At 53.8% G+C, this 23,680-nt stretch overlaps 1 protein-coding gene across 4 annotated transcripts in view; it reads left to right on the forward strand.

Annotated features, from left to right (window-relative positions):
- The window catches only part of UBR4 (ubiquitin protein ligase E3 component n-recognin 4), a 122,433-nt gene extending 103,895 nt beyond the window's left edge, over positions 1 to 18,538 (forward strand). For all 4 annotated transcript variants that reach the window (XM_072975260.1, XM_072975262.1, XM_072975263.1 and 1 more), the window contains 11 exons: positions 334 to 507; positions 833 to 932; positions 4,518 to 4,736; positions 5,641 to 5,754; positions 6,726 to 6,868; positions 7,323 to 7,448; positions 8,488 to 8,682; positions 11,462 to 11,686; positions 14,808 to 14,898; positions 15,564 to 15,726; positions 18,148 to 18,538. In XM_072975260.1, coding sequence (XP_072831361.1) covers positions 334 to 507; positions 833 to 932; positions 4,518 to 4,736; positions 5,641 to 5,754; positions 6,726 to 6,868; positions 7,323 to 7,448; positions 8,488 to 8,682; positions 11,462 to 11,686; positions 14,808 to 14,898; positions 15,564 to 15,726; positions 18,148 to 18,212 — 1,615 coding nt within the window. In that variant the 3' untranslated portion in view covers positions 18,213 to 18,538. The remainder of the gene's footprint in view (positions 1 to 333; positions 508 to 832; positions 933 to 4,517; positions 4,737 to 5,640; positions 5,755 to 6,725; positions 6,869 to 7,322; positions 7,449 to 8,487; positions 8,683 to 11,461; positions 11,687 to 14,807; positions 14,899 to 15,563; positions 15,727 to 18,147) is intronic.
- Positions 18,539 to 23,680: the final 5,142 nt, after the last annotated feature.

A 23,680-nucleotide genomic window follows, 5' to 3' on the forward strand; every position in this document is an offset into this window, starting at 1 on the left:
TTAAGAGACTCGGTCCAAACTGGGGAGTCAATAATTAAAATATACTGTGTTAAAGTAGCAGCTGGCAAGGCAGAGAAGGTGAAGTGGTTGGTGACATGGGAGAGGGTATGACAAGATGGAGGAGAATGCGAGAGAACGTTGGGAGCTTGGGGGATGTGGCAGGTAAGAGGGAGAATGGCAGGGGCCAGGTCAGAAGGGTCTCTGTGTTATGCTCAGGAGCTTGGACTTGAACCTAGAGTTCAGGTCTAATCATTGAAGTCAAGTCACTGAGGATTGTTAACCAAGAGAATAAATTGATCAGCTTTTATGGCCGTCTTTGCTCTTTCCTCCTAGGTACGATGAGGACCACAGTGGCGATGATAAAGTCTTCCTGGACTGCTTCTGTAAAATAGCAGCCGGCATCAAGAACAACAGCAATGGGCACCAGCTGAAGGATCTGATTCTCCAGAAGGGAATCACCCAGAGTGCACTTGACTACATGAAGAAGCACATTCCCAGTGCCAAGAAGTAAGGAGCCCCTCTGTCAGGCGCCTTTTCTCCTTCACCACCTTGGCATCCTTTTGCCTTCCTTGGGGTCTCCCTCCCCTCCTGGAAACTAGCGAGGTGACCACGCAGCCACTGCAGAGTCCTTTGGGGCTACGGGCAAGGATGGCAGCTTGTTGGTTTCTGTTTAGAGTACTCGTTTCTATCTGGTTTCTCAGCTGAGGCGCGTGGTCCTTTGTGATTCTTTATGGTGCGCTGGAAGGGTCACGTCTAAACAAGCCAGAACCCACAGCCTGTTCCTAGGGGGCCTTTGCTTCTCTGGCCTGCTGATAACACTTTTGTTTTGCAGTTTGGATGCTGACATCTGGAAGAAGTTTTTGTCTCGTCCAGCCCTGCCATTTATCTTGAGGCTTCTTCGGGGGCTGGCCATCCAGCACCCTGCCACCCAGGTGAGTAACCGGCATGCACGCGGACCTTATTCCTGAGCAGGACACGTCGTGTGAGGGAACCGTGCACACTCTTCTCATCTCCTGCAACAGCCACCTTGATTAGCCCTGAGACATGACTGCCCTAACATAAGACTCCTGGAGTAGAAGGGACTCTCGGAAGCATCTGGTTCATCTCTGTTTGTGGAGAGGATTGAGATCCACTTGTGATTTCCTCATTCATCTCATCCTTATGTGAGGCTTCATTATCTCACGGCTCAGCTGAGCAGCAGTTGCAAGGGTGTGGCTGGCCAGAGCGTAAAACAGTTTTGATTTTTTGGCCACAGTCCCTGGGACACTTGTAATGCCATCACTGCCATTTTCTGCTCTGCCTCTGGCAGCCAGAAACTGGGTGGGTTCTCAGGGAGGCCCACCTGTCCACTGTACCGCCCGTCCCTGATAGTCACTGGACCGGGGTACTGGTCACCTTCACAAACCCTAACTGGCCCAGACAGGTGGCCAGACTGGATGTGTTTTTTTAACTAAACTTTTTATTTTGAGATAATTTTAGATTCACAAGCAGTCATTAAGAGGTAACACAGAGACATCCTTGGTACCCATTACTAAGTCTCTCTCCCTGGGAACATCTTGCAGAACTGTAGTAAATTATCACAGCCAGGGTACTGACGTCGATGCATTCGAATTCAGGACAGTTTCATCACCACAGGGTCCCCTCTTGTTGCCCTTTTATAGCCACATCCACCTTCCCTAACCTGGCAACCATCTCTCCATCTCTGTAATTTTGTCATGTTAAGAATGTGATAGACTAAATGGAATCATACAGCATGTAACCTTTGGGGACTGGCTTTTTCACTCGGTGTAAGTTTTTGGTGGTGCGTCCTGGTTGGTGTGCATATCAGTAGTTTGTTCTGTCTTACTGCTGGGCTGTGTCCCCGTTGGGGTTGCACCACTGCCTGTTTAACCATCACCCATTAAAGGGCTTCCGGGTTGTTGCTAGTTTGAGGCTGTCACGAATAAAGCTGCTGTGAATGTGCATGTACAGGTTTTTGTGTGAATAAGTTCTCACTTTTCTGGGACAAATGCCCAAGACTGCAGTTGCTGACTTGTGTGGTAGTGCGTTAGTTTGCTTTACAAGGAACTGCCAGACTGTCCTCTATCTAGAGTGGCTGCACCTCTCTGCGTTCCCACTAGCACATGTGAGCAATCTGCATTGTCTGCGTCCTCCGCAGCATTTGGCGGTGTCACTATGTTTTATTTTGGCCTTGCTGATAGATGCGGAGTGACGTCTCATGGTTTTCATTTGCGTTTCGCTATGGGCTAACGATGCTGCACACCTTTTCATGTGCTTCATATGTCTGTCTGCTGAGAGATCTGTCCATATTTTTTGCCCATTTTCTAATAGTATTGTTTTTTTTTTTTTAAGGTTGAGTTCTGAGAGTCCTCAGGACTGCATTTTTTTTTCTGTTTAGAGCAGCCTACCTTGAATATAGTTGCACGTTCTCACTTGGTAATCTGTTCTGAGAACTCATTCCAACAACGTGGTTAACTGATTACAGTAAAGATTCTTTCATATGTCTTGCTCCAATAACTATTGTTCTCAACTTTTGTTCAATTCAGTGGAGACAGTCATAATTAATACCTCTTTGTGGAGATAATTCTTCCTACGTAAGAGTTTTTTCACTTATTTTTCCCCCAGCTTGGAACATCTTTATTTTGAATGTGGGTAAATCAAGGGACAGAACAGTGATTTGGCCGCAGTAGCAACACAGAGCTGAGAATTCAGGTCAGGGGATTCCAGGCTTATTCTTAGCTACTAAATTGAATTACTTAAAAAATAAGGCTTAATCTCTGACCATTCGCTTCTCTTTCAACACGTATTTATGTAGTGCCTGGCGTGTGCCTGTGCTGGGTTAGGCTGAGGCAGTATTGGTGAACAAGACAGTCACAGTCTGTGCCTTCTGGGAGCTTCCTGTCTGGTGGAGGATAGAGTTAAATACGTAGTGATAGCTGAGGGGGTAAGTGCAGTGTGGAAGGGGTCAGAGGAAGGAGGATTTCTAATGAGGGAGTATGGCACCTGCAAAGGCTCAGAGGCAGGAGAGCTTAAAGCACTCCAGGAATCGGAAGGCAGTTGCACTGAAGGTGAGGCATGGCAAGAGCTGTCGCTGGAGACATGCGCTTGGGTCCAGATCACATTCTCCAAGGAGAGGAGTGTGGTTTTCTTCTGAGGATAGTGCCGCTGGCCATATTTTAGAAGATGAATTGGAAGGAGGTTAGATGAGAGGTCGAAAGAACAGTTGGCAGGCTTTTACAATAGTCTTGGTGAGAGGCCATGGCAGCGGGACTCTGGTTAGTGCAGTGGACAGTGAATGGATTCGGCAGAGCTCTGGGAGGTGGAATAAATGGGATTTGGAGATGGGTTGCATGAGGGGGAGTGAAGAGCTGGATGAATGCAGAACTCTCCTCAGTGCCTGGATTAAGTGACAGGGGAGTGGTGGTGTCAGCAGAAGAGATGGAGAGCCTAGGAGGGTTGGGATGAGGTGGAGGAGAGTCCGCTGTGTTAGACTATTTTTGTAACTAGAACATAAGCTTCAGGAGGGCAGGAGCTTTGTTTCCCCAACACCTGCAACACTGCTTCACACACACGTGTGTACACACATGCACAGTAAACACCCAGAGTGTTGAGTGTAGGGTTCCTGTGGAACACTGAGTAAGCAGTTGAACTATGAGCGTTGAGGACTGTGAGATGTCAGCTAACCTGAAGTTTTGCTGAGGTACAAATTTGAAGCATACCTGCTGTGAAAAGAGATTTACGAGCTAGTGAGTGACCTGGGTGCTGAGCTCTCACATTGCAAGCTGGCTTTGTTGTTTTGATTTATTGTCAAGTATGAATTGTCAACTCACTAGTGATGGGGTGGTGCGGATTTCTCAGTGAGCTCACCTGGAGAGCTTTTTTAGACTCTACACTTGCCTTCAGTGTTGTGATGTTTTCCCATCCCCGTCAATAGTGTGGTGCCAACATTTTTAAGCATAGGGATTTTTTGGGTTTACTTTTTTTTTTTTTTAGTTTTTTTCTCATCCCCACTTCCCCATGTAGTTGTACCTCTGGAATCCCTAAGTTGAGAAAACTCCTGTGCTCCTGGGTTTGGTGACCCCAGATGAAGAACTCAGCACAGCCCTGGGAATGCCAAGGGCCTGCTGTGCCCAGTGTGGTCACGAGTTCACCACGAGGCTTCGTCAGCTGCTGCTTCTCCAGGGAATCTTACCTGAGCTCCTTGCACTTGGACTGTGCTGGGGGCTTTGCATATGTTATCTGAGTCAGTCATCACAGCAGCCCTGGCACTGCCCCCCTCTTACAGAGAGGGATGTTGAGGCTGGAGAGCATGGTGACCAGTCTGGTCAGTGGCAGAGCCTCAATCTCTTCCATTTGTCCAAATCTCTTGAAATGTAAAATCAAAGGATCTGATTGAAACCAAGCAGATGACATGAGATTGTGCACATTCTGTTAATTTTTTTAAACCTTTAAGCCCCTGAGAAGAACACTTGGCTACATAATTGGAGGCCTTCATCTCTCTGGTCCCTTCTTGGCAGGTTCTGATTGGAACTGACTCCATCACAAACCTGCATAAACTGGAGCAGGTGTCCAGTGATGAGGGCATTGGGACCCTGGCAGAGAACCTGCTGGAGGCGCTGCGGGAACACCCTGACGTGAACAAGAAGATTGACGCGGCCCGCAGGGAGACACGGGCTGAGAAGAAGCGCATGGCCATGGCCATGAGGCAGAAGGCTCTGGGCACGCTGGGCATGACGGTATGGCCGCGTGGTCGTGCCTGCCCTGGTGATGAGGAGGTGGCAGTGGCACAGTGTGGACAGAGACGGGTGGGGATTGGTGAAGGCGAAGGCTGGACGGTGGGGGAGGAGGACGGGGGCGGAGAGAAGGAGGAGTGCTGGGCACTGTGCTAGAGGCTGCACCTTGTCTGACTTTCCCGGCAACCCTTAGAGATGGGACTGTCCTTGTTCTGCTCTACAGATGAGACTTGGAGGTTAAATGACTTAACAAGTTCACAAAAACGGGAAAAATGGTGATAACTTTGTTTATCAAGGATTTACTATATGCCAGCCACTGTGCTTAGGCACCTTACTTGTAAGATTTTATTTAAGCCCTCAAGTGGTTCTGTGAGGTTGGTATTATACCCATTTTCTAGATGAACTAATTGAGGCCGAGAGGTGATGTAAATAGGCCAGGGCACGTAACTAACAAGTGGTTGACAGGCATTTGAACCGGGTCTGTTCAATGTGAAGGGCTCTGTGCTCTTTTCACTGGCCCACTGTGGAGGAAGCAGTAGCCTTTTCCAGACCAACACACTTGAGTGTCAGCAGTTTTAAAACTCCCATGGGAACAGTAAGTGACTCATACTGCAACAGCCCTTGGCAGCTGAGACTTGGTACTGCTGGCACAAAGAAAGGGGACTGTTTTGGTGGCAAGTGGCGGCGTGCCAGGGTTCCAGCTGGATGGCTTCCTCTGCTTCAGTGGTTCCTGTAGGAAGAGATGGCAGGAGAATCTGGGTCTTTACCCTCATTAGAAACCAGCTGAAGAGCTTTCCTTTCAGTCCTTTAGTGTATATGGACAGTCGGCCCTGTGCCTGCGTGTCCCCAAGCTGTGGTGGGAGGGTGGGTGGATCCCCTCCTGACATGCGCCTGGTTCCTCCTACAGACGAATGAAAAGGGCCAGGTTGTGACCAAGACGGCGCTCCTGAAGCAGATGGAGGAGCTGATTGAGGAGCCGGGCCTCACGTGCTGCATCTGCAGGGAGGGGTACAAGTTCCAGGTACAGCTGCTGGCCCTGTAGGCAGTCGTGAGGGCCCGGGCTTGCGGGTGCAGCCTGGCCCCCTGTTCCGGTGGCCTCCCTCTCCTGTTCTTAGGCCAGAGTCAAGGCTCATGTCTTAAGGCCAGCTGTCCTCTTTAAAGGCAGGAAGAGAAACTGATTTGAACATTAGTCAGATCATTGTCTTCATCAACACTGTCACCATCAACAACCACTCATTGGGTTCCTTCTGTATGCTGGGCCCTGTGCCCGGAGCCTTTGTGTTAACTGGCTAATTTTATCTTTAAAACTGTAAAAAGCCCTAATTTATGGATGAGAAAACAGTTCACGTAGCAGAGCCCAAGTTCTAGCCCAGGCTCTCTGACTCCCGACCTGAGACTTCAAAAGACACCACGCAGCTGCCATTGCAGATAGCTGGGGGAGATCAGGACCCCGGCTTTCTAGGCTTCACCAAACTAGATTTACATCTGAAAGGAGAAGAACAGCAGGGAACCAGTTTGCTCCACTAAAGGCCGTTTTAAAAGGCATCCTCTTCCTCTCCAGCTTAAATTTACTGCTTAGCACCCAAGTTCCTTGAAGGGCAAGTACCCTGGGCCACAAGCCCTGCGAGTCCTGCTGCGACACAGGCTCCTTGGAGCCTTTTGGTAAGTTTTGAAAAGCAGGTGACTTACCAAGAAGGCACTTTATTCTTCGTTTTCAGATGAATGAAGTAAAAACAAAAGGACAGTTCAGGCTTACATTTTTGCCCTTCTGTCTGCGCAGCATCCTTTATTTTGGTTGCTCCCCACCCGTATTTCCTGGGGCTGTGCCCAGCCAAGTGGTTAACCAAGAGACTGAGGGGCTCACTGTCACCCCCTCTCCCGAACACATCCCCTCCTCAGAAGGCAGGCGCTGGGGTCTCCTCTGCTCTCCTGCACCCCTTCCAGCACCCGCCTTGGAGTTTCTCACCTCTCCTGCCCATGTTGTCTTTGCAGCCCACCAAGGTCCTGGGCATTTACACCTTCACCAAGCGGGTAGCATTGGAGGAGATGGAGAACAAGCCCCGGAAGCAGCAGGGCTACAGCACCGTGTCCCACTTCAACATCGTGCACTACGACTGCCACCTGGCTGCTGTCAGGTAGGCCTGGCTCTTGTGGAGTGGCTCCTTCACCATGTCTCCCCTCAGTGTGCATCAGCTCTAGACCTGGGTCACTGCAGGGAGTGGGCAGCTTGCTCAGGGCCGGGACAGGGAGTGGGTGGGACCACCGCCCCGAGGCTTCAGTTCTCTTCCTTAGTCTCTGGGAAGTAGGGTGTCCTCCCTTCAACCATATGGGCCCAAGAGCCATTCCTGCCATTTGACCAGGAAAGTACACTCGGCTTTTTGCCCAGGGCTGCTGAGAGCAGTCTTGCTGACCTGAAGCAGTGAGGCCGGTGCTGACCATGTCGCAGTACAATGGCTGGTTCTGTCTGTGGTCGGGCACATTAGCTTACTTCCTTGATGTTAACAAGCCCTTCTCTACCTCACTCAGCCAGCTGCCTGGTTGCCAAATTAATTCCTGCAGTCACTTGTCCCTGCTCTCCTCCCAATCTAGGCTGGCTCGGGGCCGGGAAGAGTGGGAGAGTGCCGCCCTTCAGAACGCCAACACTAAGTGCAACGGGCTCCTTCCGGTCTGGGGGCCCCACGTCCCTGAGTCAGCTTTTGCCACCTGCCTGGCAAGGTGAGTGTGGAGTGTTTTGCGTGATGGAAAGAGGATTCTCAGGAGATGGGGGAAGATCAGCTGTCAGTCCAGCCCCCAGGGCACCATGTCCTGTCAGCTTCAACAGGAACCCACGTGTTTCTCTGCTTACTGACAGGGGAGCTGTCCAAATGGAAGGGCTCTGCTGGGAGAAACCAGCGGTCTCAGCCTCGCGTCTGGCGCAGTGCGTGCACTCTCCAGCGATCTGCCGCCTCTCCTCCGCTGCTGTTCTAAGACACGAAACACAGGGCCCCTGACTTGGTCCTTGAGGCCAGAGTTTCCCAGAGTTTACTTTTATTTCTCTGAGGTTTAAATAATGAAAATAGCTTAATGGCATGGGGCGTATCTTTCAGAGCCTCCCTGGACCTAAAATCCAGAGTAGAGTAGCTAAACCTTCTTTGAGGTCCTCATCTCTTGCAGATGCCTTGTGGAGTGGTGCCCTACCCCAAGTCCTATTTTAAAGCTCAGGGATGGAAAGGTACTTGCCATAGACCAGGTTCTTGGCAGTGATAATGATGAAAGTAATGTTGGGCAGTGTATTGAAATGCTTACCATGTGTTATTATTATACACCTTCTATAGATGAAGAAATCAAGACACACAGTTAATCAGAGGTAGAGCCCAGATAGATGATAACGTATATTGACATAGAAAAAAACTTCTATTTGGAGGTTGAGGTGATCAGGAAGATCACCCTGTCAGTCAGAATCAGTACGTCCTACATTGCTTCTTCCAAAATGTACTTCCAGATGTGTCACAGTATGTCCTATGACATTGGTCCATCGAGAGATGGGCTCTGCAGAACCGCGCGTTCTCATCAAAGCTTGGAGAGCATCGCCTTCCATCACAGTGGAAATGAAAGTGGCCCCTGCGTTTGTCTTCCAGCCCAGCTCTTGTCCTTGACTCTCTTTCGTTCTCCGTCCATATCTGTGTAACCTTCACAGCCAGTGGCCCGATGAGGGGCTCTGCCTTCCCAACAGGGAACTTGATTCCATCTCACCGTCCGTTGTGCTTCTCCCTAGGCACAACACTTACCTCCAGGAGTGCACGGGCCAGCGGGAGCCCACGTACCAGCTCAACATCCACGACATCAAGCTGCTCTTCCTGCGCTTCGCCATGGAGCAGTCATTCAGCGCGGACACCGGTGGGGGCGGCCGGGAGAGCAACATCCACCTGATCCCGTACATCGTTCACACTGTGCTTTACGTGCTGAACACGTCAGTATCCCATGTCTCGGGGCCGCCCGGGCTGACCGACCCTGTGTTCCCCTGCCCAGCGAGCTCTCCCAGCTTTCCCACATCCGCTATAGTTAGTTCCAGAACTAACGTCTGGCCCAAGGCAGCCTTTACCAAAGTCGGAATGTTCATCTGCGCCCTTTTAGAGTCACACAGGATAAAGCAGGAGGGTGGCTTTTCCAAAACTGTCTCAGCTCCTGCCAGAGGCATCCAAGGGCTGCATCCTTGGACTGACCTGCAGCCCAGAGCGGAACAGGAAGTGGAAGAGGCCAGATCATCAAAGCTTCTGCTTCAGTGTAGCCTCTACTTGCAAGACTCTGTTCCCTTGGATGGGGGAGGCTGTGGGTCCGGGCTGCACACAGTCACTGTCAAGGGCACACAGGTTGTTACAGCTCGTTTCATAGTTTGAGGATGTGGCAGAAGCAAACACCGATTATTTCAGAAATGGAAACTGGACTTGATCCCCCTGTTTCCTCTCCAGTGAGTAATGCTTCTGGCAACTGTCAGGGGAGAGGGGTTGTTGAAGATTATTTGGGAAAGTCAACTGAGAAGGAAGGTAGCCTGGGAAAAAACCCAGATTTTTGTCTTTAGCTGTATGTACGTGGTGAATCAGGTTGATACATGAAGGTGTTATTTTTTAATTTAATTTAATTTTTTTTGTTTGTTTCTTTTTTTGCTTTAAAGGTGTAATTTTAAAGAAATGCTAAGTGGGCAGAGAACAGTCTTTCATTCCACCCTAGATTTAATATACTTTAGCTCTTAGATTTAATTTTAACGGTCTCATCCTTTTCAGCCCCGTCTTCCGCAGGAGTCGTACACACCTATTGGGCAGAGTATTGACAGGTTGTTGAGAGGCTGCGTACAGTCCACCCAAGGCAGCTGCAGTTCAGTTTAGGCAACAGAACAATCTATCTCTTGTCCTTTCTGGTCTTCATCAAAGTTATTTTCTCCTTCCCTCCCATTTCCTTATGAGATAAAAGGCTGACCTGGAGACCACAGGCTTCATTGTTAAAAAGAGGCACTGGCGGGTCTCCATCAGTCATTACATCATCTACTCAAATGTTCAGGCTGTCAGAAGAAGCACCTGCATCATTGACAGTACAAACATTCCCATTATCGAAACTGCTTCAGGCCTGAGCAGTGCTAATTGCCAGTGTCCGTGGGGCCTTTGACAGAGCCCTTGTCTCTTCTTGGCAGCCGTGAGGTAGAGTGGACTTTTCCGTTCTCTGGGGAGAAATGCAGACCCAGAGAGGCAGCATGATTTGCCCAGCAGAACAGAGCTGGTGGCTTCAGGTGTTACTGTGTTTCTCAAATGCCAGACATTTGTAACCCATGCTCACGTCCCTTAGCGGGGGGGGGGGGGGCGCTGTGTCCTGGTCATCTTGGTCAGCTAGAGGCTGAGGCAGAAGCTGCCCAGAGAGGCACCGTTTCCCACCGCAGCCTGCTTCCCTCGTCCTTTCATGCTGGCGTGGGCTTGGTCACGGGGGGGGGGGGCAGGTTGAGCAGGGATTGCTGCGTTTGGTGGAACGTTTGTGTACGGAGGCAGGTGTGTCACATCGTGAGCCAGAGCAGAGCTGAGCAGGTCCTGTGATGGTAAAAAGCTTCCGATTCTGGACACTCCACTGGAGTACAGTCACCTGCATCCATGTCCTCTCTTCATGGAGCAGAAGGGAGCGTGGTGTACTTGTGTCACCGCTCCGGCTCTCCCACAGGCCTCTGTCTGGCAGTGCCATCTGCAGACCTGGTAACTGTGCTGCAGGAGTGGCTGCTGCTGCTGTGTTTTTGTTTATTTTCCCCCACAGAATTAGGATAAGGCATCAAACACTCAAAGCCTGAGAGCACCAGCCAGGTCCTAAGGAAAGAGTGTTGTAGCCAGACATTTATGGTAAGGAAGTGATCTCTCAGTGCCGCTCCAGTGGCTGGTGAAGGCTTCGTTGTGTGGGGAAGGTGGGGAGCCCGTGTTGGGTAGGCTCTGGAGCCGGACTGCCTGGGTCCAAGCCCAGTTCCTTCCTGCTGCGTATGTGACTTTGGGCAGAATGTTCACTTTCTCTGTGCCATGGTTTCCCTTCCTGTAACATTGGGATAGTACCGGTAGGATTTAACGAGACAACCCATAGAAAGCGCTCAGAACGTGCCTGGAGTTAAAGTTGTTGGTCATGATTATTACTGCAGTTTAGGCGGGAGCGGGAGTCAGCAGCGGTGCTCGCCTGGAAGGAAGGGTTCTGATGAGGGAGAGAGAGACACGCATGAGAGAGCGAACCCAGAGAGAGTGCCCAGGGCAGCGCCGGCTGCGATGCTGCGTGGACGGTTAGCCACACCGAGACTGCGCAGAGTCTGGGAGGGTGCGGGCTGCGGGCTCAGGCGGAGGCTCTGGGTCACTGACTGGCTTACCATCTTTGGGCACATCACTCCACTCCTCAGGCCTTTAGCTACTGTGGTAAAAAGGTGTCGCTGTCACCTTCCAGAGTTGTTGGGACACTTGGATGGTGGAGTGCTCGTGAATGTGCCTGACACAAGCACAGTTCAGTTGGAATTGGGTCAGGGCTGGGCCGGGGAAGGGAGAAGATGGGGACAACGCCACCAAGGCCGCCTTGGGAGGGAAGGAGCCTTGCTTGGAGAGGAGGTGGGAGGGGTAGTGGAGGATGGGTGGGGGTGTTCAGGGATCCAGGCGGTCAAGAAACTTGAAAGAGGACGGGAAATTGAGCAAACCCTCTCCCTGCCGGGCTGCTGCCCTGGTTTCATGGTGCCCCCTTTGTTCCAGAACCCGAGCAACTTCCCGAGAGGAGAAGAACTTCCAGGCCTTTCTGGAGCAGCCCAAGGAGAAGTGGGTGGAGAGTGCCTTTGAAGTGGACGGGCCCCACTACTTCACAGTCCTGGCCCTCCACATCCTGCCCCCTGAGAAGTGGAGAGCCACACGCGTGGAAATTCTGCGGAGGCTGCTGGTGACCTCTCAGGCCCGGGCAGTGGCTCCAGGGGGAGCCACCAGGTCAGTTTCCGCTTCGGGAAGTACCTGCTTCAGGAAGCCGTCTCCTGAGCTGTCTGTCCAGACTCCGTGACCCGCTGTGTGTGGAAGCCGCCCCGCAGTGTGCGTGTGCTGAGGGGGGCATGCTCGCTTGACTCAGTAATTGACCCTGGCCCTTCTCGGTCTGTCATGTCAAGAGTCTAGGCTGGGTGGCTGGCGGGCGCCTGCCACCTCTGGGCCTGGTGTTCGGCCACTGTAAGTGTGGAGCCAGGCTTGCCTCTGGAAAATTCCTCGGAGAGGAAGCCAGCCAGGCACAGGGGGGCTACCGAGGAGAAGAGTCGGGGCCCGCAGGAGGCTGAGGCAGGCGGCCAGGGCTTCCCATCATGCTGATCTGGGCCTGAACTAGCAAAGCTTCGTAAGGCTGCGGTTGGGATTTTTTTTTTTTTTTTTTCTGATCATGAAAAGCTCGTCCTGTCCCTTCTTGGCCACATTCCTATCCTGTCTGCCCCACGTGCCGGGAGCCTTTCTTCTTCCTCTGCTGTTCGTGTGGACCCTCCCTAAGAAGGAAGGCATTTCAGGAGGGAAGTAGTCAGTGTTTTCATGACTCTGTGCTATGATTTGGGTCAGAAGGGAGGTGTCTGTGAGAGAAAGAATGGCAAACAAGAAGACCTCAGTGACGACTGCACGATGGCCGCCTGCCGGGTGGACTCGGTGCCCCCACTCTAGCCCGTGGAGCCCCGCGCGGCCTGCCCTGGGCTGCAGAGTCGGGCGTGGTCTGTCCGCTTGTGTCTGCCTCTCGAGGGAAAGCTGCTTCACTTCAGGAAGGTCTGTCCTCCTCCTGTGCTTGCTCTCACCAGGATCCGAGGGGACATTCCCATTGAGGGAGCAGAGGAGGAGCTTCTGGTCTCCTGAGAACAACAGAGCAGTTGGAGACAGCAGTGGGCCTGAATTTGCACACCTGCCGTCTACCTCCTCGGCTAGTCACTAGTCACAGTCACCTCGTGCCCCAGGGGGACCAGGTTGGAGCTCTCCTGCTGAATCTGGCCCGTGCCGGCCTTTGTGTAGAGTCAGAGGGCGCCAGTCTTGTTAAGAGTCCGACCTAATCTCTGCCCCTGTTCCCAGCATAGCACTTTCCACTGTTTCCCAAGAGTCTGAAGTGTTAATAGTTAACTAGCTGCTGGAAATCAAACATTAGATCTGGACGATACGATACTGAGTTTTTAAGCCAGGCTCGGCCTGCGTCCATAGCACAGAAAGTGGCTGTTTACTGGGCACAGGCTCTCGGTGGCAGGTGTGAAATCTGAACCCACAGGAGCTGTTTTGCTTTCAATTAGGAGACTGGAATTCATCATTGTCCCAGGCAGTTAAGGAAAAGCCGATTTGGTCACAGCTTAATTAGGAGTCCAGGGTAAACTGCACTCATGAGTCGCCATTTTCTCTGTGCCAGTTTAGTCACCTTACTAATTGGCCTTAAATAATTAAGTTGGGCAGGGCCACTCGAGATTCCTGCTCCCAAAGCAGAAGAGCCTCGAGAAGGACCCGACCTGGCGTGGTGTGGGGGGTGTAAACAGGGAGCTCCAGAAGCAGGCTGGCGGAGTGTGGGGCCCCTCCGAGGAGGGGCCGTGGCTTGAGGGACCTTTAGAGGGTGACATCCTGGTGATTGGAGCCGTGTCACTGGCAGCCCGCTTCATTCTAAGTCCATTATAAGGTGGGAGGCAGCAGCAGAAATTGTTCTCTTGTGCAGGTTTTACAGAAAGATTCCTTTGCCACGGACCGTCAGGTATTTAAGCCTGGGACTTTCCTAGGTGCCTGTCAGAACCCTTCTGTGCCCTTGTCTGCCAGAGCTGCACAGAAACAGATTATTGTCCTCGCCCCCAGGCCCACCTCGGGGCAGTGGTGGGAGGGGAGAGGGTGGGCGCTTTGGAGATACTGGGGTGGAAGGGGAGGGTACAGGATTTTAGCAAACAGAATTGTCAGTTTTTTTTATTATTTGGCTCTACTTTTGTTGGTGACTTAAAAATGTAGGTGTGGGTGGCCTGCCCTGTGCTAGGTCGTGCCTTTACTTGAGGCCCAGAGAGTGTAGTTTTAGCTTCTAAATGAGTAACGTCTGTCCTTGTTTTATTTTTATGATTCTAACATACATGAACACATGTGCACGCACGCACACACGCATTTGAATACCAAGTTCTGGTCCCTTCAGTTACAGCTCTGTTTCAAGCCAAAGAATCTCCATGATAAGAGTTTATCTAGCCTTTACTTATTACAGATAGGAAGGCAGTTTGCAGACAAAGCCTTTCCTAGGTCTTGAGCTTTAGAAACCAAATCCGAGCACTGTGTGGAGGGACGTCTGGTCTTTCTGTATCTCGCAGTGGCTCTGCCTGGAGTAATCATTCCTCAGACCAGGAGCGTCTGCCGAGAAGCAGTGGACGTCGCACAGGCAGCCCCCCGTATTCCAGGGGCCTGGCTGGTCTCTGACTCTGAACTGAGTCATTGGTCTAAGTAGTGATGATACTGGTTAGAGACGAAGGGGTGTGGCGCGCAGCTCTGGGATCAGCCCTGGATTTAGGAGGTGTCGGGGTGGCTGCAGCTCCCATCTGCGACATCACTGTTGCTCAACACCAGCTTTCCACCGGCTTGCTGTTTTTTTAACACAGCACGTGGTTGGCAAGTAACTGTGTGGCTGATTTACGTCTGCTGACTGTAAAAATCCTTCTGGTGGAAATGTAAAGAATGAAGTAGAACCTTGTTTTCTACTTCATGTATTAGATCCCGTCGAGTCCAAGAGCGTGTGTGGGGACTAAACACAGGGAGACGGGACTCCTCGGCGTCTCTTTGCAGTGGCGGCCTTTTGGTTGCCATGTTGCAACTTCTGTCTCCCTCTTTCCCATTTAGCCTGATTTGGCAGAGAGTCAGTGCTAAAGATGACTCTTTTGTGGGACTTTTCTGTGGTAAGTAAACCACTGGGTCCCAGGGCTTCTGAAGCTCTTGCCCACGGTTGCTGTCTTCTGAGAAGAGAGACGAGTGGCTGGAGCGGAGTGATGCTTAGTTACTGTGACTCTTCCGCTGCTCCCAGAATGCTTTGCTCTGTCCTCGGGGGTCTCCCCCCGGGGTCTTCACGGACGTGGGCTCTCATCTTCTTTTCCAGGCTGACAGACAAGGCAGTGAAGGACTACTCTGCTTATCGCTCCTCCCTTCTCTTTTGGGCCCTCATCGATCTCATTTACAACATGTTTAAGGTAAGAAAGCCGCGGGGAGCGTGGCCGGTTTCAGCAAGGGAGGAGACGCCTGTGCTGATGGCTCTGACCCTGCCTGCGCGGCCTCCCGAGAAGCCAGCTGCTCCCACCGGGGGAGGGTTCCTCTCCAGCTCAGACCCCTGTGTCTGAGACCGCATTTGTAGCCGCGACTGCTCCTGTGACCTTGTCTCAGGTTGCCGCAGACCCTCTTCTGCAGGCGGATCTCCCCGCCAAGTCACCCTTTGTTTGCTCTCAGTCCCTCTGTTTGGATGAATTCTGTTGCCCTGGGTGAGTGTGACTTGTTCCAGCACAGCTTATGGGGACATTCTCTCTACTTTGAGAGAATCAGAGGGTTTGGGGGTGGTTCCTTTCATAGTCTGAATGAAATAGCTCAATTAAAGTGACTTAGCAGTCCTTTGTCTTGGAGAAATCCAGATGTGGAAGATGTGGGGAGGGAAGAACACAGTCATCTGTCGAGGCTTGTAGGTTCACCTGACACGTGCTTAATACAGGGGCTGTGAGAGGACTGAGGTGAAATTTTGTTGTTCCTGGAAGCAGAACACATCCTTCAGGGAAAACTTTGATGTGTATGGGAGGGCTCGCATCCTCCCTGACTGACTTGAGGCACAGTGACCCAGCCCGAGCCTGTCTCCTGTTGGTTCTTGTAGAAGGTGCCTACCAGCAACACGGAGGGAGGCTGGTCCTGCTCTCTAGCGGAGTACATCCGCCACAACGACATGCCCATCCACGAAGCAGCCGACAAGGCCCTGAAGGCCTTCCAGGAGGAGTTCATGCCAGTGGAGACCTTCTCGGAGTTCCTCGACGCTGCCGGTCAGTATCAAGGCTTTTCCTTCCCAGATCTTCTGCAGCAGAGCCCGTGCCTGCCCGAGTGGGGCTGGCGGTTGCTTTCATCTTCACATGCAGGAAAAAATAGGCGGGAGCCAGCCTGTGGGCTGCCACTGAGAGCTCTGGGAGAGATGGGTACAGGCCAGGTGGCTGGTAACAGGACAGCAGCCACACGTGTGATGGAGCTCACGTCCCCCAGGCCTGTGCTGCGCGTGGTGCACACATCTTCCCAGTCTGCAGGGCAGCCCTGTATGAGGTGGAGCCATGGTTAACCCCATTTTACAGATGGGGTAACTGTGGCTTTGAAGACTAAACAAGTTCCCAGCAGGACATAGCTGGAAGATCTTTGAGCCTCTTTTTAGATTCCTGGCTTTTTATGACAATTCAGAGAATTAACATGGAGCTTACCTGTCTTCCTCCTGCTTCTTGGGGACTGAGACGTCTTATGTCACAGTTGCCCCCGGGGGAGATATGGGAGGATTTCAACTCTGATTCTTAAAGTAAATAGTAAATATCAAAAGAGACCAAAGAGCACCTCTGCTGGTGGGAATAGGGCAGCACTTTGAACTGCTGTCAGATGGGCCATCTTCATCCCCCAGCTAGTAGAAGTGAAGTTCATTGTTCTCTCCTGTGTACAGGTTCTTTATACAACAAATTTGTCATCCTAATTGCAGGCACATTAAAATTTGTTTGGATTTTATCACCAAGTGTCAGGTGACAGCAGGGGGAGGTGACTTGGGCTGATGCTGGGAAAACCCACCCAGGATTAGAAACCCGGTGCCTCTCAGGGTGTGGGCACTGCTGCAGTCCAGCCCCCCATCACTCCCAGAGCCAAAGCAGAGGGAACCACAGCTGCCCGACTCTTTTGTGAACTTGTTTCCTTTTCCCTGATGTTCATTGTGGGAGTTTCGTGAAGTGCAAAGAGCAGGACAAAGTCTCCCCAGATCCCACTGTCAGGAGAAGACCTCCACTAACTGCCCTCAGACATCTGGAGTGATGCTCAGTGTGAATTCCTCTTTCCTTTCCGCTCAGCACCAGTGGGCAGAGTCTCCCCAGGAGCTCTAGGGCTTCCTTTTAGCCTGGCCGTTCATTGCCACAGCCGCAGCGGGAGCTGTGCTGGATGGGCTTTGCTGGTCTGGTGCATGCCCCGTTATCCGGTGGTCAGGTGTCAGTGCACTCACCCCAGTTTCTTTGTCAGCTTCCCTAGATGCTCCCATGGGCATCTCTCCAGCCTAGACATTGCACCGTGGCTGTACTCCTTGCTTCCTCTTGGAAGTGACCCTGACTGAGAGAGGTAGCCTGTGTGCTTGTGTCCTTAGTGCCCAGCTCCGGGCCTGTCACCCAGGGGTCTGGCGAATGTCTACAGAGACTGTCAATACGAGTGCCAAAGTCCGAGTAAGAAGAGGAGGAACGAAAGTAAGAGGGACGAAAGGAGTTCAGCTCGGTTCTGTGCTTGGCTTCAGCCTCAGGGAAAGGTGGCAGTGCCCGCCTGGAGCAAGGGAGAGTGAGGAGTGAGGGCTGGCCAGGCAGGGAGGGGAGCCGCAGGTGTTTACAGCAGCATGGCTTTATTGCTTTGTCCCAACTGGTAGAGAATTTCAGAACATCAGACACACCCTGTTCCAAGGCAAGGGCGAAAACACCGTCCAAAACCAACAAGAGGTGATGGGAGCCACTCTGCCACCCCTAGCACAGGTGCTGGGAGACAGCTTCGGTCTGAGTGCTGCAGGGCCTTGGGCTGACAGCCCCACGCTGGTCGGATGTGAGCCCTGCTCGGTGAGGGGGCGGGGCCGCGGGCCCTGCTGCTAATGGGGTGCCTTCTGCACCCTGGGCACTTGGACGTGACGGGCCTCATTTAATCCCCAGGGTGACGTGACAGGCCCTCGTCACTGTCCCCGTTTGATGGTGGAAGAAATGGAGCCCCTAAACTCTGGCAGCTTTCTCAAAGCCTGGACTCAAAAGGGCTGGCTAGAGGCTCCGATGAACCAGGGTCCTGCTACCCATCCCTGTTCTCCCAGCCTCTGAAGGCAGTGGGGTTCACCTTTCTTTGGCCCTAGGTCCCTCTAAGAGTACGCTGAAGGCAGTGGACACCTTGCAGGGCTGCCCTCTGTTTCATACGCAGTCCAGTGGACTTGCAGGCCCCTTGCATGGTGCACGGACCCAAGCTTAGCACCCCCACTGTAGGGAGGTGGTGAGGCTGCCTCTGCCACTTCAGTGTCTTTAAACAGAGCAGCACCTCATTACCGCACGGGAGTGTTTGCTGGGTGACTGGCTCCCCAGCCATCGCTCATCTCCACTGAGCGGCTGCGTCGGAGCTTGTTGGAGCGCAGTGTGGATGCGGCAGCTGTGACTCAGTAGGGCTGGGGGCCGTGCGTGCCCGCTGCTAACCGGCCTCTGCCTGTTTTCCAGGTCTCTTATCAGAAATCACTGACCCAGAGAGCTTCCTGAAAGACCTGTTGAACTCAGTCCCCTGACCACCACGTGGAGACTGCGGTCGCCGAAGATGAAAGCTAGCTTGCCTTCCGTCCCTCCGTGCTCCTCCCTCCTGTGCGCTGATTTCCCCACGGGATGCTGCATCCTTACCCTCCCTCCTCCCCCCTCAGCTTCTCTTGGAATGGCTTGGGGGTTTTAGGCTTCCTGTTTTATCTCGTGTGTGTGGTGCACTAGCTGTGAAGTTGTCTGTGACCCAAGCCATCGAAGGACCTGTACATACCGAGGAGCCATGAGTTGTCCTGGCCGAGTTAATACTTGAGTGTGCACATCTTGAGAAATAAATGAATGACTTAATACACATTGAAAACGAAGGTGTTGTCTGTGCTTACACCCCACCTTAGTGACACTGGCCAAACTTTTCCTTCACTGCACAGCCCTTTCCAGCGTCAGCAGGGCAGGCTGCGTCAGAGTTGCTGTCTCTTGCTGGCACCAGATGGAGCCTGTCTGCTCTCTGCGAGCAAGTTGGGGCACTGTGTTTGATGGCTGTGATCTTTCCTAAAACAAATGCCTTGGCTTCTCAATTTTTTGGCCTTAAGAGCTGGAGCCCAGAGACACGTGGAACCAATGATTTCTTGGTCCTCAGCCGAAGACAGGCCCAGCGCAGCCGAGCACTAGTCTCCGTGCAGCAAAGGCAGCCGGCCTTCCCCTGCCTGCTTTGAGTCGGCAGTGCTGTGAGGACTGCTCTCCAGGGTGGCCGTTAGGAGAAGGCCTGGGGCAGACTTCCTGAGCACCTTCCCTGCCAGGCGCGCGCGTGTGTGTGTGTGTGTGTGTCTGTGTATGTCTGTGTCTGTCTTCGTGTGTGTGTGTGTGTCTGTGTATGTCTGTGTCTGTCTTCGTGTGTGTGTGTGTGTCTGTGTCTGTGTATGTCTGTGTCTGTCTTCGTGTGTGTGTGTGTCTGTGTATGTCTGTGTCTGTCTTCGTGTGTGTGTGTGTGTGTGTGTGTGTCTGTGTATGTCTGTGTCTGTCTTCGTGTGTGTGTGTGTGTGTGTGTGTGTGTGTGTGATTATTTCTGGTCTTTCTAACAGCCCTGCAAAGAAAGGGCCTATGAACCTGTGTCACTCGGTCATGGCCACCCAGCGAGTAGCTGTTAGAGCTGAGGTTCGTGCCTCCGAAGCCGTGTCCTGAACCTCTGGCAACTGCCTCTGGGGCCTTGAGAGCTGCCTCCTCACATCCGTGGGTAGCAGCCCTCTGAGCGAGGCGGCAAGACTCCTAAGAGCCCCTGTGCAGATTTTAGGGCCAGGTGAGCCCGGCGTGGCCTCGTGGGAGGAGGAGCCTGCTGATGCCCGGCTCCTTTTGTTCCTCGTGGACTTTCCCGAGTGACAGCTTCCTTATCTTGATGTCCAGTTCATGTCGCTCAGGCCAGACCACTTGGAACAGAAACTGTCTCTGGGTCCCTTTTGAAGACTTCTAAAGCCAGGACTTCATGTCCCTTCCCCAGAGCCCCTGGCTAGGCAGCCACAAGCAGGCATGAGTGTCGTGCTTGGGGCTTAGCCACAGACACAGGTGATTTGCAGGAGCCCAGCTGGAGGCCTGGTGGACGAGAACGTGGCGTGCTCGGGGCCCGGCTGCACGGTGGTGTCGGCGGGCCATAGGGGTCCCCAAGGGACTGACTGGCTGTGAGGCGGGGAGGGAGCAGCATCGTCTAGGCGGCGTCAGGCACCCACTCCTTTGTTCAAACCCAGCTCCCCCGCCCTTTGTGTCCCCTGTAGAAAGGGAACATGGCTATCTACTGGGTAGGACGGTGGCGAGGTTTATGTGAGATGACCCGCCTGCCGTGTAAGAAGGAAATGGCTGCTCTGCTACCATGAGTTCATTTTCAGTCTGCAAGATTTTGCTTTTTTTTTTTTCCAACAAAGCTGCATGTCTCAGGAGAGTCCAAATATGTCTAGCTTTGACGTGTCCCTTAGTCTCGGGGACACTTGCTTCTCACACTGAGCACAGCAAGTCCATTCCCTTTCGCGTGTCCATCACCTCCCGCTCTCTGGACGTCTCCCCAGAGACATTCCAGGTCCACGGGAGTATGTGTCATTGCTGTTATATAATGTCCTAGCAGGGAATAAATTGGAGCAGCTTCGTCTGGGACAGCAAAGCCAGAAGGGAGAGTCGGGGAGGTGCGGGGTGAACAGGCGGGGCCGTCGGGCACCAGGCGTCGGGCACCGCCAGAGCCTGAGCTGTGTTCACAGCAGCGCCTTGGGGCATCAGGAGCATTGACTTGGCACCTTCGGAAGGTTAACCTTGGTGTGGTTCCCTGGGCCTGCAGGGCTGGGGTCTCCAAAGCTCATTACAAGGTGTTCATTTTTTTCTCTGCTTTTCATTTTTTGATTTCTTATGAAGTCCCTAGAGAATTTTGGCTCCAGCCCAAATGCATCAAGCCTCTTGCTTTCACGGTCACAGCTTTTCCTGGTGTCTACACAGGGTGCTTCCCAGTGACTGCCACAGTCCCAGACAGATTGCTGACACGGTGGCCGCACGGGTCTGTGACATGCGTAGGCCCCTGGGTGGTGCCCTAGGTAGATCTTGGGCAGGACTGGAAACTGGTCTAGGGACAGAACTCAGCCTCCCCGGGCCCACGTCCCATGACGCACTAGAGGGCATCAGGCAGAAAACCAGGCGCTTCGCCCGTCCTGAGCCAGTTTCTGGGCTAATTGCTTCTTGGGGACTTGTCTTTCCCAACAGGCAACCCCAGCTGGGGAATCCAGACAATTCCAGGCTGGTCACACCTGGTGATGGCTGCAGATTGAGGCCCTGAAGTCTGCGGTCAGCAACAAAGCCAGGGAAGGGCTGTCACTCCTTCCTTCTAGAACGAATGGCTGAGGCCTCAGGGTCCCTGAGGCAGGTTTGTGGCTTTTCTGGCCCCCAGCTTTCTGAGGTCAGTGCTCTGTTAGGGACTAAATAGGGGACAGGTGCTGACCCCGCCCCGATCACATTTGCTGAGACACCAGGGGCTCTTTGCATTGAGTTCTCGCATCCCCTCTACAGGTCAGGCGCTGGTTCTCCCACCTTGCAGATGAGGAGGTGGCCCCAGAGAAAGTGGCCCACCTGCTGGGAGTCAGGCACCGACAGGTGTGGGACCCCGAGGTCGTCTGCACCCCATTTGCACCTGTTCCAGTCTTGGGTGTCTTCTTGGCACCAGGTGCCGTGCTGGGTGCTAGGGGCCCCGTGATGGGCCAGTGGACTGACCTGTGGAGCTTAGAGCCGGGGAGGGGTGGTGGGCAGTACACCAGCATGGACGGGGCAGGAGAGACAATGGGGTGTGGGGCACAGGGTGATGGGGTCGGGCACTTCCACCTCTGACCCACCCACTGAGATTCGCCCACTTAGTTGTAATGGACATCCTGCTGGTCACTCAGCAAACTCCAGCAGGCACCTCACCTGCATTTGGCTCCTGGGTAGTTACTGCTGCTTTGGCCAGGGGGGCCCTGGGGGATTGGGGACCTGCCAGAAAGGGAGACTCACTCTGCTTTCTGGCTTCAAGATGGAGCCTGGCTCTGGCCTCTCCCATCACCTCTCACCCTCGTCCTGGGAGCCTCTCAGGCCTCCCTACCTCCTCTGGCCTTGCAGTCAGAGCTCACATTTAAAAATGCCCTTGGACAGTGCCCCCTCCTCACACTCTTCCAGCCACACATTCACCTCTAGAATGGAGTCCAACCCGTCTCGGGGCTGCCAGCCTCCTCGCCCAGCCCTGGTCCTCCCCTCCCCTCTCCCTCAGCACCTCAGTCATTCCTGGCTACCATTCCATGCAGCAGGCAGCACCCCCTTTTCCAGACAAGTAAACTGAGTTTGAGGAGGTTGATAACCTGCCTAGTTTCATGAAGCTGAGAAGGGTGGGGTCGAAATTAGAACCCAGACCTGGTTGGCCCCCAACTCCCAGGTCAGGGAGACGGTTGTGGCTTGGGGAGAGCTGGCTGCACTTCATGCTAGAGCGGGTGGCTGGGAGGAGGGTGCGGGTGTAAAGGGTGACTTTGGGGTGTGGCTCAGCTCACTCCCTTCAGTCCTCTGGCCTGGACACCTCCACTGTGGCCTGTGCCCAAGGATGCAGCTCGGAAGGGTGCGTCTCGCAAGAATGAATGAGCCCATTGCGTGAGGGCTGAGCTTGCCATGAGGTTCTCGACCAGAGGGGGTGCCACGTGGACCAGCCAGGGCCCAGCTCTGCTCCAGGCCTTGGGCAAGTTTCCTCATGGTCTGGAGCGTGAGGACTGAGTGAGCGAATGCAGGTAAAGGTCCCGGCCCGCACAAGCGCCGTAGCCCGAGGTCACTGTCAGTGTATCACTGCTGGGAGGGTGGCAGGAAGTCGGGCGAGGAGCCCTGGAGTCACCTCCCAGCGGCAGGCGCACACGCGGCCGTGCCCGCGCTGTCCGCACTTGCCGGTCCGTTGCTTTGGTGATTTGTGCTTGTTCCCGTGGTTATTTCTGTCTCTGGGCTCCACGCTTCCTGCCTGGGGCTACTGCCTTTCCTGCTCATCCTTGTCTGCTGCCCGATCTCGGAGCCTGGCCCAGGCTCGTGTGCTGCCAGCTCGCCCCCTTTGGCTCCCTGACGAGCCTGGAGCAGCCAGGCAGGGCATGTGCTGGGGCAGAGCCCTCTCCCCGCGGCTGGATGAGTGGGTCTGCAGCCTCCAGAGCATGGGGGCCCAGCCAGGGCGAGGAGGCTGCCCCGAAGACCCCAGACTGCGGCCGGCCTCATGTGTTAGGACTGGCATCCTCCCGCCTCTCACCTGTGCATCTTTGCGGACTCTGGAGCGTGAAGGTGGTGCTCTGGCCCCTTCACTCTAGGGCTGGGACGGTGGGGCACAGGAGGAAAGACTTGCCTGAGGCCCCTGACTCACGCTTCTTCACACACTGGGGGTGACGAACAACTTCCACATCTCGGCTGACACTGATGAGAGCAAAAGGAGAGAAGTGGTGGCTCTGGCCGAGGGGGAAACTCTCTTCTGCAAGAGAAGGTGGCAGGTGGAGTGTGGAGCAGCGAACACACACCCAGCGCCCCCACCAGCTCAGCCCCGCATGCTGGGCGCTCCCCCACCCCCACGCAGGTCTCGGCCGCGCCCACATGCGCCCATGAGCTTCGGTGTCGAGAGCAGGCCCCGTCCTTCTGCCTGAGGGAGGGGTGGCCGGGCCTCTCAGGAGCAGGAGAGGTGGGTTGCTGGGACATCCTGGGCAGGAAAACAGGTGTTGGGGAGGTGACTAGGGCCACCACTGCTAGGGGATGTTGGATGGGGCCGGGGGCACCAGGACAGGACCAAAATTAGCCCCAGGTTTATAGCGGAATCAGTGAGTGGACCCAGAACTCCTGTCCAGGGGACGTGCCGCCCCCGGGGCAGGTGCTCTGGGTGTGGGCTGAAGGACACGGGGGTCTCGGCTGCTTTCTCTCTGGGCTGTCTCTCAGGTCCCTTTGCCATCTCTGCCCCATGACCTTGTTAACCCATCTGCTCCAACTGTACCCCCTCTCCCAC

This window comes from Vicugna pacos, chromosome 13, assembly GCF_048564905.1.
Source record: "Vicugna pacos chromosome 13, VicPac4, whole genome shotgun sequence".
Classification (NCBI taxonomy): domain Eukaryota; kingdom Metazoa; phylum Chordata; class Mammalia; order Artiodactyla; family Camelidae; genus Vicugna; species Vicugna pacos.